Source organism: Panthera leo, chromosome C1 (genome assembly GCF_018350215.1).
Source record: "Panthera leo isolate Ple1 chromosome C1, P.leo_Ple1_pat1.1, whole genome shotgun sequence".
Lineage (NCBI taxonomy): Eukaryota > Metazoa > Chordata > Mammalia > Carnivora > Felidae > Panthera > Panthera leo.
The window spans coordinates 29,029,845-29,045,566 of NC_056686.1; the positions used below are offsets into that span (position 1 = coordinate 29,029,845).

General features: G+C 46.2%; 2 protein-coding genes across 4 annotated transcripts in view; both read right to left on the reverse strand.

The window, feature by feature from the left end:
* The window catches only part of MTF1 (metal regulatory transcription factor 1), a 46,346-nt gene extending 34,959 nt beyond the window's left edge, over nt 1-11,387 (reverse strand). For 2 of the 3 annotated variants that reach the window (XM_042954037.1, XM_042954034.1), the window contains exons 1-2: nt 11,309-11,387; nt 9,188-9,646 (exon numbers count right to left, since the gene is read on the reverse strand). In XM_042954037.1, the coding sequence (XP_042809971.1) occupies nt 9,188-9,595 (408 nt within the window). In that variant the 5' untranslated portion in view covers nt 9,596-9,646; nt 11,309-11,387. Of the gene's footprint in view, nt 1-9,187; nt 9,647-10,500; nt 10,637-11,308 lie in introns of all 3 variants that reach the window. The other variant, XM_042954035.1, reaches the window with a different exon arrangement.
* A 1,078-nt stretch (nt 11,388-12,465) lies between these two features.
* The window catches only part of INPP5B (inositol polyphosphate-5-phosphatase B), a 49,862-nt gene continuing 46,605 nt past the window's right edge, over nt 12,466-15,722 (reverse strand). Inside the window, 4 exon segments of the mRNA XM_042954261.1 lie at nt 12,466-13,301; nt 13,552-13,663; nt 14,968-15,095; nt 15,487-15,571. Of these exon segments, the coding sequence (XP_042810195.1) occupies nt 13,186-13,301; nt 13,552-13,663; nt 14,968-15,095; nt 15,487-15,571 (441 nt within the window). The 3' untranslated portion in view covers nt 12,466-13,185.

The following is a 15,722-nucleotide window of genomic DNA, read 5'->3' on the forward strand; positions in this document are numbered from 1 at the left end:
CAGGTCATGATCTTGCAGTCCGTGAGTTCGAGCCCCGCGTCGGGCTCTGTGCTGACAGCTCAGAGCCTGGAGCCTGTTTCAGATTCTGTGTCTCCCTCTCTCTCTGACCCTCCCCCGTTCATGCTCTGTCTCTCCCTGTCTCAAAAGTAAATAAACGTTACAAAATAAATTTTTTTTTTTAATTTTTTTTCAGCAAAGAAAAAAGACTGGGTTTCTGCCAGAGGAAAAAGAAATGAGGGACCAAGGGAACTAGATTCTACACTCTTTACCAGCCCCATGTTCAATGAGGAAAGGGAGTCTCTGGCCCTGAGCACCTAGTGCCTAAACATTCTCACAAACCAACGACTGGCCTGGCCAGTCCTCCTCAACACGAGGGACTTCCCACCCTTCTCCCCAATACCAGCTCTGTTCCCAGACCGGCACCGATCTCATTTCTTCTACCCCACAATGCGTAACCACAGTGCTCAACGTAGAAATGCAAGAGCTCTGACTGCCCCCATTTCTTCATCGGGCCTCCCACTGCCCACTAACCAGAGCTGAATTCACACAGTGGTTCCCACACCTCAGCCTTTTACCCTTGCAGAACTAACGCTGCCCTGCTGCTCCTCGATACTCAGCCCTTTCCACGGCTAACGGGCCTCAGTGGCCGAGTCTCCCCCATGTCTTTACAAAGGTGGTGCGTTTGTTAGAAAAGCACAGGCTTTGGCATCCAGAAAGCCCTTAGTTCAAACCTCATTCCTACAACCTGCCAGTTTTATGTTTTTAAGCCGTTTTTTTTTTTTTTCCATCTGTAAAATGAGGGCTAAAAGTACCTAGCTTACAAACTGTGATAAAGATCAAATACAAAACGATGTGGAAGCCCCTAACACAGTGACTAGTACACAGCAGGCACTCAGCGGTTGCTAGGCATCTTACCCTCCCAACACCACCAGCGTAATCGGAGCCCTTATTCCTTGGCTAGAAGACCCCTTGGTTCATAAAGTACATTAAGTCACGGGGATGCAGTATACAGTATGGTGACTAAAGTTAATGGTACCATATTGTATATTTGAAAGCTGCCAAGAGAGAGCTTAAAAGTTCTCATAAGAAAAGAAACTGCAGGGGCGCCTGGGTGGCTCAGTCGGTTAAGCAGCCGACTTCGGCTCAGGTCATGATTTCACAGTTCGTGAGTTCGAGCCCCGCGTCGGGCTCTGTGCTGACAGCTCAGAGCCTGGAGCCTGTTTCGGATTCTGTGTCTCCCTCTCTCTGCCCCTCCCCTGTTCATGCTCTGTCTCTCTCTGTCTCAAAAATAAATAAACATTAAAAAAATTTTTTTTTTAAAAAAAGAAAAGAAACTGCAACTATGTGTGGTGACCGATGTTAACTTGATTTATTGTGATGATCACTTCACAATGTATACAAATACTGAATCATTATGTTGTACATCTGAAATTAATATAATGTTAGATGTCAATTATAGCTCAATAAAAAGGGTGTTTTTTATTTTATTTTTAAAGTATTTTTATTATTTTTATTTTTTAAATGTTACTTTACTTTGAGAAAGAGAGAAAGAGGGCATGAGCAGGGGAGGTGCAGAGAGAGAGGGAAAGAGAGAATCCCAAGCAGGCTCTGTGCTGCCAGCACAGAGTCCAACGCGGGATTCAAACCCACGAATCATGACCTGAGCCAAAATCAAAAGTTGGAAAGTTAAGTGACTGAGCCACCCAGGCACCCAAAAAAAGGGTGTTTGAATTTTTTGTTTTTAATGTTCATTTATTTTTGGGAGAGAGAGAGAGAGAGAGAGAGACAGAGCATGAGCAGGGGAGGGGCAGAGAGAGAGAGACACAGAATCCGACACAGGCTCCAGGCTCTGAGCTGTCAGCACAGAGCCTGACGTGGGGCTCGAACTCACAGACCGCGAGATCATGACCTGAGCTGAAGTCGGACGCTGAACCGACTGAGCCACCCCGGCGCCCCAAAAGGGTGTTTTTTTTGTTTTTTTAAATGAGCCCTCAGCTTTGCCTGGTGCTCCAAATGCCCACCATGGAAGTAACTTTCAGTGGCCGGGTGGCTAAGGAAGTCAAAGGGAACAGACTACCAGTGATGAGGGCTGGTGTTCACAGAGTTCCGCAGTAGGGCTAAAAATATGTTCTCCTGATCATAAACAGTGGTTCACATTCCACAGTGATATTAATACAACAGTTCAGTGAATTAGGGGTTACTGGGACTTCTGTAGGCTGTCCTGGAACCCAACCACAATTCATAACCTTGGTTCTTGTCATTTTTTTTTAATTTTCTTTTTTATGTTTATTCATTTTTTTTTTTTTTTTTTTTAAATTTTTTTTTTTCAACGTTTTTTATTTATTTTTGGGACAGAGAGAGACAGAGCATGAACGGGGGAGGGTCAGAGAGAGAGGGAGACACAGAATCGGAAACAGGCTCCAGGCTCCGAGCCATCAGCCCAGAGCCTGACGCGGGGCTCGAACTCACGGACCGCGAGATCGTGACCTGGCTGAAGTCGGACGCTTAACCGACTGCGCCACCCAGGCGCCCCATGTTTATTCATTTTTGAAAGACAGAGAGAGACAGAGCACAAGCAGGGGTGGGGCGGAGAGAGAGGGGGACACAGAATCCGAAGCAGGCTCCAGGCTCTGAGCTGTCAGCACAGAGCCCGACGCGGGGCTTGAACTCACGAACTGCGAGATCATGACCTGAGCCGAAGTCGGATGCTCAACCAACCGACTGAGCCACCCAGGCGCCCCTCATAACCTTGTTTTTAGGAGAGAATGCTTCCCAAAGAGTTCCTAACAGAGGCCATTTCAACCTCTTCATAAACTGGAGATTACCTCCGCACCTCCTTCAAAAACTGCGTGGGCCTACAAGGGACAGAAAGTAAATGAGCGTTCACTGAACGACCACACTGTGCTAGATGTTTTATGCACATACTGTCGTATATTTATGTATGAATAAATCTCATTTAATCTTCACAAAATGCAATGAGATATTTTTATTTCGATTTTACAAAAGAGGAAACAGAGCAGCTCGCCCAAGGCCACACAGAATAAAGCAGAACAAAGATGGAACTCTGGGTCTAAATTATCCCTTTGCACTTCACAGAAGAAACAATTTTAAGAAACAGCCTTGATTTAAATAAGAGAAAAACATTAAAACGTGGGTTCTTTTTCCAATGTCCTACAATAGCAAAATGTTAGCAATATCCAATAGGTACAGCTTATATAAAATGTAAATCTGAGACCTGTTATTTCTGCAGCACCATGCTGTAAAGCCAGTATGTACACAAAACCACCTCCGTCCCTTTTCCAGGCCAGCGGGCTTCAGTGACAGAAATGCCGATGGCCGCGAGGAGGTGTGTAACACACACGCAGGCGTGCAGGGAAGCACGCATAAATGGCTTCTCCTGGTGGTAAATGGAAAATGCTTCTTGCCCTGGCTTCTACAAATCCCGCACACACAGCTTCCAGCAGTCTCTCTGCTGGAGTCCAAGCCCTCCAGGGCAGGGATTATTTCTTTGACCTTCCTGATACCTGACAAAAGTAGATAATAAGTAAAAGCTTGTGGAAAGAGTGAGTGGATCCTTAACGCCAGAATTTCAAGTCCTAGTTCTGAATGGCAATTCTGTGGGAGTTCAGAAGGGAGCCTGGGAAGACATGTAATCACAGTATGCAAAGGCTAAAAAGCAAGTAGTTCCCCTCTGGGAGAGTCAGCAACATCCACATTTGTCAGAGTGGATCATTCCACTGCCTGAGGGGTTCATAACGAGGAATGAGATTGGAACTAGGTCTCCCAAAGTAAAGGACATATTGCAAAACACTAGAATCAAATTTTCCCCTTATTCTTTTTTTTTTTTTTAAGTTTATTTATTTATTTTGAGATAGAGAGAGCACAAGTGGGGGAGGGACAGAGAGAGAGGGAGAGGGAGAGAGACATAGAGAATCCCACGCAGGCTCTGCGCTGCCAGCTGCACAGAGCCCGATGTGGGGCTTGAACTCACATGACCTGAGCCGAAACCAAGAGTCGGACGCTCAACTGACTGAGCCACCCAGGCGCCCCTCTTTTTTTTTTTTTTTTTAATTTATTTATTTTGAGAGAGAAAGTGCACACATGTGAGCAGGGGAAAAGCAGAAAGAGAGAGAGAGAATCCCAAGCAGGCTCCATGCTGTCAGCACAGAGCCCGACATGGGCCTCCGTCTCAGGAACCGTGAGATCGTGGCCTGAGCTGAAATCAACAGTTGGACACTTAACTTACTGAGGCACCCAGGTGCCCCTCCCTTTATTCTTATATTTAAAATTTGCCACACCAAGAAAAAAGCCAAAACTCCTCTTGCAGTGTCACTAATATAGCAAGCAGCCTAATTCACAAAGCATCTCTGAAACTGTGCTTCTTGGTAGAAAAAAAAGATACTCTTTTCCAATCGATGTACCAGAATATTTTGGTGCGCCATGAAGGACACATATGGTATAGGATTTCCTGGCTTTCTTGACTTCTTAGCCAATTACTCAGCAGCAAAGTGGCAAGGTCAGTTAGCCACAGGCGGTACATTAATGTTCACCGGTGTGGTTCGTACGGAGGTAGATGAACAGGTGACAAGACGGTCCTGGCAGGTTCTCAGGAAGACACAGATGCAAGGAAGTTTGGGAAACCACGGACTACATGAACCCAGCTGCTCAGAAACCCAAAAGAGAAAGGCACGAAAGGAACAACTCTTTAGAATGTTCATCTTGTGCAGAATGACATATTTTGATTGGAGATTTCTCAAAGCTACCATACTTGCTGGCAGTAAGACAGCAAGTATGAAAATAAGATACATGAAATTAGACTCAGAATGGCCAGTGGCCCCGTGGAAGAAGACAGCATCTGTAGCCAGGTTCTGGCTGGTTTATTTTTACGCAAGACAAGCACTTAGGAAAAAAGTGAAGTAACAGGTAAGCCAACTATACACTACAGGAAACAATGGAACAATCAGGGGTGAACAGGAAAATCAGGCTAAAATCTGACTCAGAAAATAAGCTGCTTGCGAGGCCAAGAAGACTAACTAGTTATCAAATGATGTGATTTCTCAAGAGTAATACCTGTACATGGAGATGAAGGAAGAAAAAGCCCAAGTTTAAAAAAAAAAAAAAAAAAGGGAAAAGAGGGAATACAGAAATCATGAAAAGTGTTATCAAATAGTCATAAACATTGGCCTCTCAGACCATTTAAATGAATTTCAGTGTCCTCCCCACCCCACTTATTGTTAAAGAAAAAGCTAAAGTAAAATGGTGTTTCAAGAAGTCAAGTCCCCTGAAGGCCTGCTCAATAAGCAACATTTTCAAAGACTAAAAGCCATTGATGCTTCTCCCTCACATCAACTGATTTTTTAAAATTTCTAGAATCTTCCATGTAGGCTTCATGGACAGAATGGAAAGATATGGTGGGATAAAAGTACAGTGAGCTAAATCCACAGTAGACTGAACAAGGTGCTCACAGTACTCTTGACCTTATCTACTCAACAAGACCTGAAGACACGAATAGTCAACCAGGCTGCAAGTACAGTCCCCACCTTATAATGGTTCCACTTTCCAATGGTGAGAAAACCACATGCATCCAGGAGAAACTGTACTTCAAATTGTGAATTTGGATCTTTTCCCGGGCTAGTGATATGAGGTAGGGTACTTTCATGTGACTCTGGGCAGCAGCAGGGAGCCACAGCTCCCAGTCAGCCCTGAGATTACAAGGGTAAACAACCGATATACTTCCAGCTTTTCTGTGACCATACAACCATTCTGTTTGTCACTTTCAGTACAGTATTCAATCAATTACATGAGCTGGTCAACACGTCATGATAAAATTGGCTTTGAGATGATTCTGCCCAACTGTAGGTTAATGTAAGGGCTCTGAACACGTTTAAGACACGCTAGACTAAGCTACGAGATCGTAGGTTAGGTGTTTTCGATGCACTATTTTCAACTTAGAATGGGTTTATCGGGACATAACCGCACCGTAAGTCAAGGAAGACCTGTAGTGGGAAAGTGACAGCTCATATAAGTGATTGCATAATCATTCCCGCCCTACCATCTCCTCCTTTTCTGTCTAGATCAGCATTTCCCAAAATGGGTTCCACAAAATACTGACCTTGGAAATAAGACCTGAAAATGGTTTCCCAAGTTCACAACATTTGGAGAATTCTGCATTTCCTTCCTCCGTAGTTATGAGCACATCAACAATTCAGAGAAATTCCGTAATAAACAAACCTCTGTCTTGATTCAACTTAATGTTTCCCAAACATTTGTGCTTGAAGCGCTTTCACATAGTAATCATTAACTGGGGATGGCCTGCAGTTTAGGCTCTAAGCCATGTTCAAGTTTTCTGTGCTAAAGGAATGATTCACCCCCCCCACCCCCACCCCTTGAGCTGCTACTACCTCATCACTCTTCTTCCTCCAACTACCATAGTAAAAAAACCCTAAACCAACTTGACACTTCCTTCCTCCGGTTTCCTCACCACCCACTCACTTCTCCATCACTGGAAGCTGGCCTCGGCCCCCAGTGCTCTACCGAAAAACTTCTCGTGGTGTGATCAATGGCACAGATACAGAACCAGTGGCTTCTCTTGGGTCCCCCAACCCCTCTGCAGGGTCACACAGAATAGTTCTATTTCTTGACACTCTTCCCTCGCCTTCCACAACACCGTTTTCCACCCATCTCTTTGACTATGTGATCTCTGGTTCCCCTTTCTCTTTTTAACCTTCACATTCTCTGGTCAACTCTTAAACTCCTGTCTTGAGTAAACTGCCCACGCTTTGACCTACTGCCCATTCGTGAATCCTGAGCCATTTCCTTGACTTCAGATCTACATTTCCAAAGGGCTTCTCAACTTGTTTGATTCACTTTTCCTCAAAGACTAAACATTCACTATACTCCAAACAAACTCATCAGTTTCCCCACCAAACTTTCTCCTCTTCCGGACTTCTTGATTCCTCTGATGGGACTCACCATTCCCCGAAGGTGAGGGGAGCAGCAGAGTCTGACACTTTCTCCTCAGCCTGACATAGCATGCTGTACAGGCCTCTGTTAAAGCACCTATCACGGTGCACTCTAACTACTTGCTTCCTAGTCCTGAAGCTCCATCAATCATCCGCGGGGTCCCTGAACTAAGACAGAGAAGAACCCAACATACTTAGAAAAATGGATGAATCCTTTGAATCATACGCAATTCATTCTTCAAACACAAGACCATTACCCTTCATCAGACTCAAACAAAACCCCAAATCTAAACTACAACCCCTCCTAACTGGGAAATCAAGCTACCACTGCTACCAGAGCAATATTTCTAAAATGCTACTCTAACCATATGAATCCTTGGCTCAGACACCTTCAATCGTTCCCCACTATTTCCCCAATACAGTCCAAAGCCCTCAGCATGTTATCACCACCTTCCATGTCTGGATCTCTGCTACCTGTCCATCCTTCTTTTCAACTATTCCCTAAGCTCCCTATGTTCTCATCCAGGGGTTGGCAAACTCCAGCCAGCGGGTAAAATCTAGCCGACTGGCTGTTTTGCAAAGAAAGTTTTATTGGAAAACAGCCAATCAACATTTTGGCCCAGGTAATTCTTTGTTGCAGGGGGCTGTCCTGTATATTACAGAATGTCTAACAGGATCTTTGGCCTCTACCCACTGGACTGCAGCAGCACTTCCCCAGTATGACAACCAAAATGTCTCCAGACATTGCTAAATGTCTTCCGAGGAGCAAAACTGCCCCCAGTTAAGAATCACTATTCTAGAGGTTTCCAAGTACAGGCCGACAGCTTGTCACTGCTAATAAAATACAGCCTATACAGCAATTACAGTACAGTGTCCAGATTAAAAGATAAGGGTCACACACTATTCAGTGCTGGCTGCCTCACACTTGTGAGATTGTGCTCAGTTATGAATTTTTAAGAAGACGTCGGATAACTGGAATTCACACAATCCAAGGTGACCGGACTGATGAGAAATCAGGGGAAAATGTCAAAGAGGACTATTTAAGTAAATCGAGGTGTTTAGCCTGTACAAGAGAAGATAAAGAGACATCCATGATGTTCAAAGAAATCCATGATCTGTCCTGGGAGAGGAAGATTGAACCTGCTGTTGCACAGGAAGGCGGAATTAGAACCAGTGAGCGGCAGCTCCAGGAAGGCAGGTTTTTTGGCTCTATACAAGTAGAAGCTTTCTAACAATCAGAGCTGGCCAATAAATGGATTGGGCTGAGCAGGGAAACACTGAGCTCTCGTCATTCTGCAAGTGTTCAAGCAGACACCAGATGAACTAATGTCAGAGATGCTGTAGAGAAATGCCTGTGTGAGGTGGGAGGGAGGACAAGACGGTTGGTTTCTCTATGGTTGCTTCCAGCTCTGAGATTCTACGGCTAGTCATGGGAAAGCCATATGGCATGAATAATAAAATTCTCCCATTTCAAGGCCTTAATTACAGCCTAAGAGAAAAAATATTTTGCTAAGCGATTTATCCCATGTCTGTTTGGTAACAGTTTACATTTAGTCCCTGACGCTGCAATTACCAGTGATCTGTTTTTTCTAATTGACCTGTAATCAGTTCCTAGATAATGTCTATCGTTACCTTTAACCCATATCATTCTGCTGATGATCACTACCAGTACAATTTGCACAATGCTTTACGGTTTTCCAACCATTGTGACATACATTACCTTACTCACAGTAGCTAAGTATGAGCACGAAAACTTATTTTAGATCACCTACTCTCGTTTACTGTCTCTTGCCTGAATTTCTTACAAGAGAAAGCGAGGCTTTGTTAATCATCAAATATTCACTACAAAAATAAAGCATATTTCAGCAGATACTCATCTCCCAAACAAATCATTTATACACACCCCAGATAAGCCAAATTTAGTTATTTCAGCCTCAGAAACATGGACTTACCTCAATGAAATTTCTATTTGATTTTACGATGTGGGCAAGAAAAGGTGAAAAATTATAAATTAGCTTTCTCCAATTTCAATATGGCTATACAAACCAAAAGTTCCAGAAAGCAGTCACAACAAAATATGAAGCATTATGTGTTGCGGACAAGCAAAGCCATTGTAGGTCCTCATTCCAGGGACTCCTTTATTCCCCAGCTAAAACGGCCAATGCGAGTTGTGTAAGGATTTTTCTCCAAAGCAAACCTGGGCCCTCACCCACTGCTTTACTTACTTCTTTACGTTTCGTTTCTGGACATTCCGACTGCAGAGTGAGAGTTGCACCTTCGATATTTCTTGGCATGGGCGTGGAACCAGGGTTTATTGTTAAATGAATCTGATCTGGTGAGATAATGTGTTGCACATAACCCTGGGACATTGCTTCATGATCTATTAGGTGAAAGCCCTCTTCACCCCCTACTAGAAAAGGCAAGTGTTCTCCACACTGTCCATCATCATCTTCATCCTCCAAAGTGCCAGGGTCCTGCTCAATAAGAACAGTTGTCCTATCATAAACAGTTCCAGATGAGGAAGGCACCAGTCTGTTTTTATCCACAAACCTGAGCATCTTGTCATCGGGGGTCAGCTCATCTTCCTCTGCCTCAAAGTAGATGATGTTGTCGTCCGGACTGTGTTCCCCCATGGTTCAATCGTGCTCAGCCCAATTGTGAGAAATGGAAAGGTAATGACCTATCTGCAAGAGGACAAAGCCAGAGTTAGAGCCATACCCTGGGACCTCCTTGGCAATCACAGGGCACATTTTTCCTCTCACTTGAAGAAGAGGCCAAAGTAAATGAAAATCATCTTCCTTGGGAATCATATTTTTTAAAGTTTAACTTTGAAACCATCAAGTCATTTTAAAGGAAAAGCAATGCCTTACACACACACACACACACACACACACACACCCCCAACTGAAGAAATAAGTAGTTCTTAAGACCTTCCAAACATGCCTTACTGCCAAACTTAAAGGGGAGAAGAGGACAAACTGCTTCAAGGCTGAGTTATTACACATCCTAAAGTAAGAAAACCCCATTCAGATATGCCCCAGATTAGACCACGAGGCAGTGTAGTCCATTGTGGAAGTGGAACTTTGGAGGCAGGGTCACCTACCCACAAATTCCAGCTTTGCCACTTAGTACCTGGGTAACTTTTCTGTGCTCCATCTTTCTTATGGATAAGGTGGGACTGGTAATCCCCGTTCTCTCAGAGTTGTTACACAGAGTAAAAGAGATAATGTTCATTAAAGCACAATGTCTGGTAATAGTAGGGAAAGCAAGTGTGAATTCATTCCCTCCTTCCTAGAACAGATGTTTCAGCTTCTGGGTAGACGGTCTGATCCCTAGTCAGGCATATCCAAAGAAGACCATTATATCTATTTATCTCCTAAAACAATGTGGTGTCCTATGCAATGTACTAGACCTATGCTTGCATAGTGTGCTCTCTGCGGCGAGAGAGAATGGTGAGTCTTATTTTTGTTTCTACTCTCCCTAGCACAATACGATGACACTAGGAGTTCAGGAGATGTCAGTTAAATGAATGAAAGACCTGCAGATATACTCTCTTGGGAAGACATCCTCTCTTCGAAAGATATGTTCTCACAGGAAGGATACCAAATTTGAAATCTTTTCTGTTCTGGATTAGTTCTTCTTCCTTTAGCTGCAAACACACCGGTTCTACAAATCTGGGTTTGGCAGGCAGAACGAAATTTAAAAATAATCAGCACATCACTTTTCGTTTTCAGTCTGGCTTTACACTTTATCTCTCTCCTCTGTCCTGGGTTAGAAAGTGAACCTTTACGGAGTGGGGCGGCTAGACAGAGAGGTAGTTACCAGAGACAGGCCAAGGGATTGGATCCGGGAGGAACCGGCCCGACCCCTTGCTCTGGCTTACGCAACCCGGGTAGATGCACATTTCGCTGCATCGGAGGAGAGATAAGAGCACCGGCGGCCCCTCAGGGCTTCCCCGGCACCATCAGCAGCTAAGCGGAGACCCAACTGTCCGGAACAAACAAGACCAGGAGGCTTGAGGGTGGCACACGAGTAGTACAAACGGAGCACCCTTGAGAGAAGGCTGGGAAAAGGAACCTGACTGGGACAGCCCCCAGCCAGGGCTACACGGAAAAATCCGAGGACAGGCTGGGGGGCTCCAAGCCGGGCGAAGAGAGGCAGGGTCCGGGTCTCCATGGAAACAGGCAAGGGGGGCTGGATACCCATCCCCATGGAAACGGAGGAGGGGTGGGGTCCCTATGGTGACCAGAGTGGGGTCTCTACTGGGAAATGCTTCAGGAGGGAGCCTAAGTCCCGCGCCCCCCGGGAAGCCCCGAGCCCAGGCCGCGTCTAGTTTCGCCTTTTACCTCCGCGGCTCCCGGCAACGGCGGCAGCGGCAGCTTCTCCCCTCCCCAGCGGCACCATGATTGCCCCCACCTTCCCCAAACGTCACTTCCGCTTCCGCTTTCCGGAGGAAGGAGGAGATACCGGCCCCGCCTCTCTCTGGCGCTTCTGGTTGGCTTAGGCGGTGTGGGGGCTGAGCTCGGGCCTCCAATTGGCGAGCAGGAGGGGCGGGGCGGGGCGCGGTGGAGGCGCCGCGGGACAGTAAGTTTGCCCCGCGCTGAGAAGCGCCGGCCGTGTCCGCAGCCGGCCGGGAGTCGGGGCGTCTGTTCTGTGGCACCACACGCAAGGAAAAGGGGTCGAACCCCTCAACCACTAGTCGAAAGCAGCCTCAGCCCGGCTTACGCTGACCGCCCTCACCCTCGCAGCCACAACTCCTACGGGAGGGACCACAGTCGGCCATCCGAGTTCTAGCTGGGACCCGCAAGGGGAGCCTGCAAGGCTGTGACATTCCCAGCTTACCCTCATCACCAAAGTTAGTATAGTAGCTGGGATCAGGAAAGGAAGATCGGATCCAAATGGCAGAACCAGGGAGTACTCCAAGCGCAGCCAAAGGACGGCGCCGCCTCTTCCCCTCGCGCGCGCACAAGACGCTCCACTCCCTTCCTCACGACAGCCCAGGCCGTCGGTCCCAACTTTTCGCCCTGCAGACTGCCGGCTTCTACTGGACTCCCGCCCGGGCCAGTCAGCGCCACCTACTGGCCATTCCCTCTCTTTGACCGTTCACAGTCATCCTGTTGGCCTGCATCTTGGTCACATTTTACACAGCCAGGGAGTCTAGGCGTTCAAGTGCCCAAGAAGCGATTTTGCGTGTACCTTCGTTATTCTGTCTCTTCAAAATGCTTGTTAAATCTGTTAGAACCTCCCGGAAGTCACTGCCTGTTTTCCCCATAAGCTACTTCTCTAGGATATTCAGGGTGGGACAACTCCCGGAGACTACATCAGGGTCAAGGGGTTCTGGCCATGACTGTACATCCGTTGCTTGAAAACTATGAGTAGTGATCGTCACCCACCAGATTGGCCAGGGGCCAAAGAAATAGATGCCTGGCCCCTGACCAGCTGCCCAAATGCTTAAGCCACAAAAAGTCCAACTGCCCTCTCTTAAGAGACAAAAACATACAACCACTGTTAAAAATACATTTATCATTAAAATATATTACACATATGAGAAAGGGGATGCATCATATACAGTTTAGAGGATTTGCTGACCCAGAAAATCCCATTTGTTTCACCACAACACCAATTTCTTCAGTATTTTCATTTTCAAGCCACTGTATTGCCCTCAGAGGCTGAGTGCCAGCCCCAGAGCTGTTGAGCCACATCTGAGTAGGAAGGGGGGTAGGCTTTGTATATACATATACACATGCGCTTAGAGAACTGGAAGCATCTGGGGTGGCTGTGACCTGTTTACCCAGCAGATCCCATTTGCATTCTTGCTGTCCAATTCATTCTCCCTTCAGGACCCCAAAGTTTGTTCAAATATCTGATCATGGGGAGCTCGGCCCAGGCTACAGGGAAGGCACTGACAATGCCCTGGAGGCAGGCTGGCTGAATGAGCACAAGAAGTACAGTTATTTAAACATCTTTAAAATTTTTTAAAATAGATCTGTGTTAAATAACTAAAGCTGAACACTGACTGTCAGTTTTATTGTGGTGGATTCCCCCCAGGTCTTCACGACTCACAGTACCAATGAGTGTGACAGCAACGGGGGGTTGGGGGGGTCTGGGCTCAGGAAAACAGGCAGCTGCCGCTTTTGCTTCCAAGAACCCTCATATCTTCTTGATCTGAAACAGGTGGGGCTGGTAATCGGCTGCCTCAAATAAAATAGGAGAGGAGATAGGCTCAGGGTGAGTTGCAGAGGAACTGGTGAATAAATTCTTGAGCCTTCTTCTTCTCTGCCATGTCAAGCTTTTGGTGACCAGCTGGGTTTCGAAGCAGTAAGCTGCCAAATATGCTAGCTGCATGAAAAACACAGAAAACAAAACAATTCAGCAAAAGAAGCACTACTTCTTCTTGTGTTGTTGAGTTGGGAGGAGTGCCCCAAAGCGTTATTTTCTGCTTGAAAAACAAAAGCTGCATGAGGGTGAACTGTGCCCAGAGCTGGAGATTTTAGTTCCACGGCAGTGGTCTTGGGACCTCCCTCAAGGACATTTCTGCTAATGAGTCTCGGTTTGCAGAGATGCTTTCCACAGACACTTGGCTGCTTACCTAGAATATTCTCATCCAAATGATTTTTTGCTGATTTTTTCAGTAATTCTCGCAAAAACGCCATCAAGTAGTTGAAGACATTTTGGTGGAATGTGGGGAGGGTAGAAATGACCTGAAAGAGGGAGAATTGGGATTTGTCTTTTCAGTCAGTCTGTCATCTGTTAGGCATCTGCTATATTCCAGCAACTCAGTGCACGATCCCAGGACATTAGTAAGGCTATGCAAAAAAAGTCCTGATCACTTAGCACTCTGCACAAGAGTCAAAAGAGAAGCACAGATCAAGCACCGTGTGAATTTAGAGGTCAATATTCTAGGGGCGCCTGGGTGGCTCAGTCGGTTAAGCGTCCGACTTCGGCTCGGGTCATGATCTCGCAGTCTGTGAGTTTGAGCCCCACATCGGGCTCTGTGCTCTCAGCTCAGCGCCTGGAGCTTGCTTCAGATTCTGTGTCTCCATCTCTCTCTGCCCCTCCCCTGCTCGTGCTCTGTCTCTCTCTGTCTCAAAAATAAATAAAAACATTAAAAAAAATTTAGGGGTCGATATTCTAACTATGTGCTCTCAAAAGATGTAGGGGAATGGAAGACATTTTCAGCTGGGTCTTGAAGACGAGACTGGGCTTGCAGAGGTAAGGATTAGGGCAAAAGAAAGTGTAAAAAAGGCAAGAGAAGGAAAACAGTGAGATAAGGAGAGAGAACAAACCAAGAAGTCAATTTTAGCAGGAGCACCACTGTTTGAACAGGCGCTAAGCCGAGAGCGGTCGATCAGGACAGAATTCAATGCGTACTCCAGCTATTGGCACATCATCGTTATCAGTCGGGAAGCTCGCACAAGAAATATTCCAAAAGAGATTCTGGTTCGGTGGATGTAGGGTGAGGCTCTGGAACCCATATTATTACCAAGTTTTCTAGATTATTCTGCCATGGCATGTTACATGTGTGAACCACTAGGCCAGATCATGAAAAGCCTTGAGTATTTGTTTAAGAAAATCATTAACTGGCAATGGAGAGCCATGTGTGGTTTTTGACCAACAGTGGCATAACGAGAGCTTTAGAACACATGATCTGAGGGCCGTATACAAAACAAATCAGCAGAGGGACAGACTGAATCCAGGGCTCAACCAAGGTGAGTGCGCGAGAACAGAAGACGACGGGTGACAGATCAAGGGAACTGGGCATGTGGGAGGTGAGCGGAGGACGACTCAGAAATGACTCAGGTTTCTGGGTTGAGTCACTGGAATTAAGGGTGAAGCCACTAAAAGAAAAGCGGACATGAAAGGAAGAACAGGTTTGGGAAGGAAAGCTCTGGAGCTGAGTTACTAGGACACTGTGTCTGAGGGACTGCGCCCACTTTGTTCCCTCAGGCCCCATGAGGCCCGGGGCTGCAACACGTGTGTGCTGATGCTTAACGCTTCCCCTCACCTGTTTACTTGCTGTGTAGCTGCCAGAACACTCCAAGCAGTTATGGTAGGCGCTGTAGCAGATGACAGGCTCTGGCAGGCTCTCCAGGAAAAGCAGCAGGGCTTCAGCCACAGAATGATTGTTGGCGGCTTTTGGCCCATCGTTAAGGAAAAGGCGATGCTGTGCCATGGTTAGGAAAAGGCCCAGGAAGGAGCACAGGCCAGAAGTGCAGCCTGCCCGGTCAGGCTCTCCACTCAGAGCTAGGATGCCAGCCTGACACAGTGAAGGGGGCCAAGCTCTTTGTCAGCTTAGCTGGGCCTTCATGAGTTCCTGCTATATCAGTTGCTTAAAGTTGTAAAGTCTTCTCTATGCAAACTTTAAGAAAAATATGATAGCTGAGGACACAAGATCAGATTTTGAGCCTTAAGATACTGTTCTTTCTTTTCTCTCACCTCTTAATCATAGTCATACAAACACACACACACACACACACACACATACACACAGGCATGCACGCACACATGAGTGCCTGAAGGATACAGAGGGCATCAATCATTCCAGTATCCAAACAGTCCCTGATATGCTCAAATTCTGACCTCAGGCCTGGCTGCTGAAACAGATCTTCCTGCAAAAGGAAAGAAAGTCACAGGATCATTATATTCTCAGAAAATCGGCCATGATTTCCGGACCTAGAAATATGATCACCAGCAAGGTGTAAAAAGGGAGTGAGCGGTGTAGCGAGGCCTTTGAATCACCCTGGTAAACACCCTGATAAA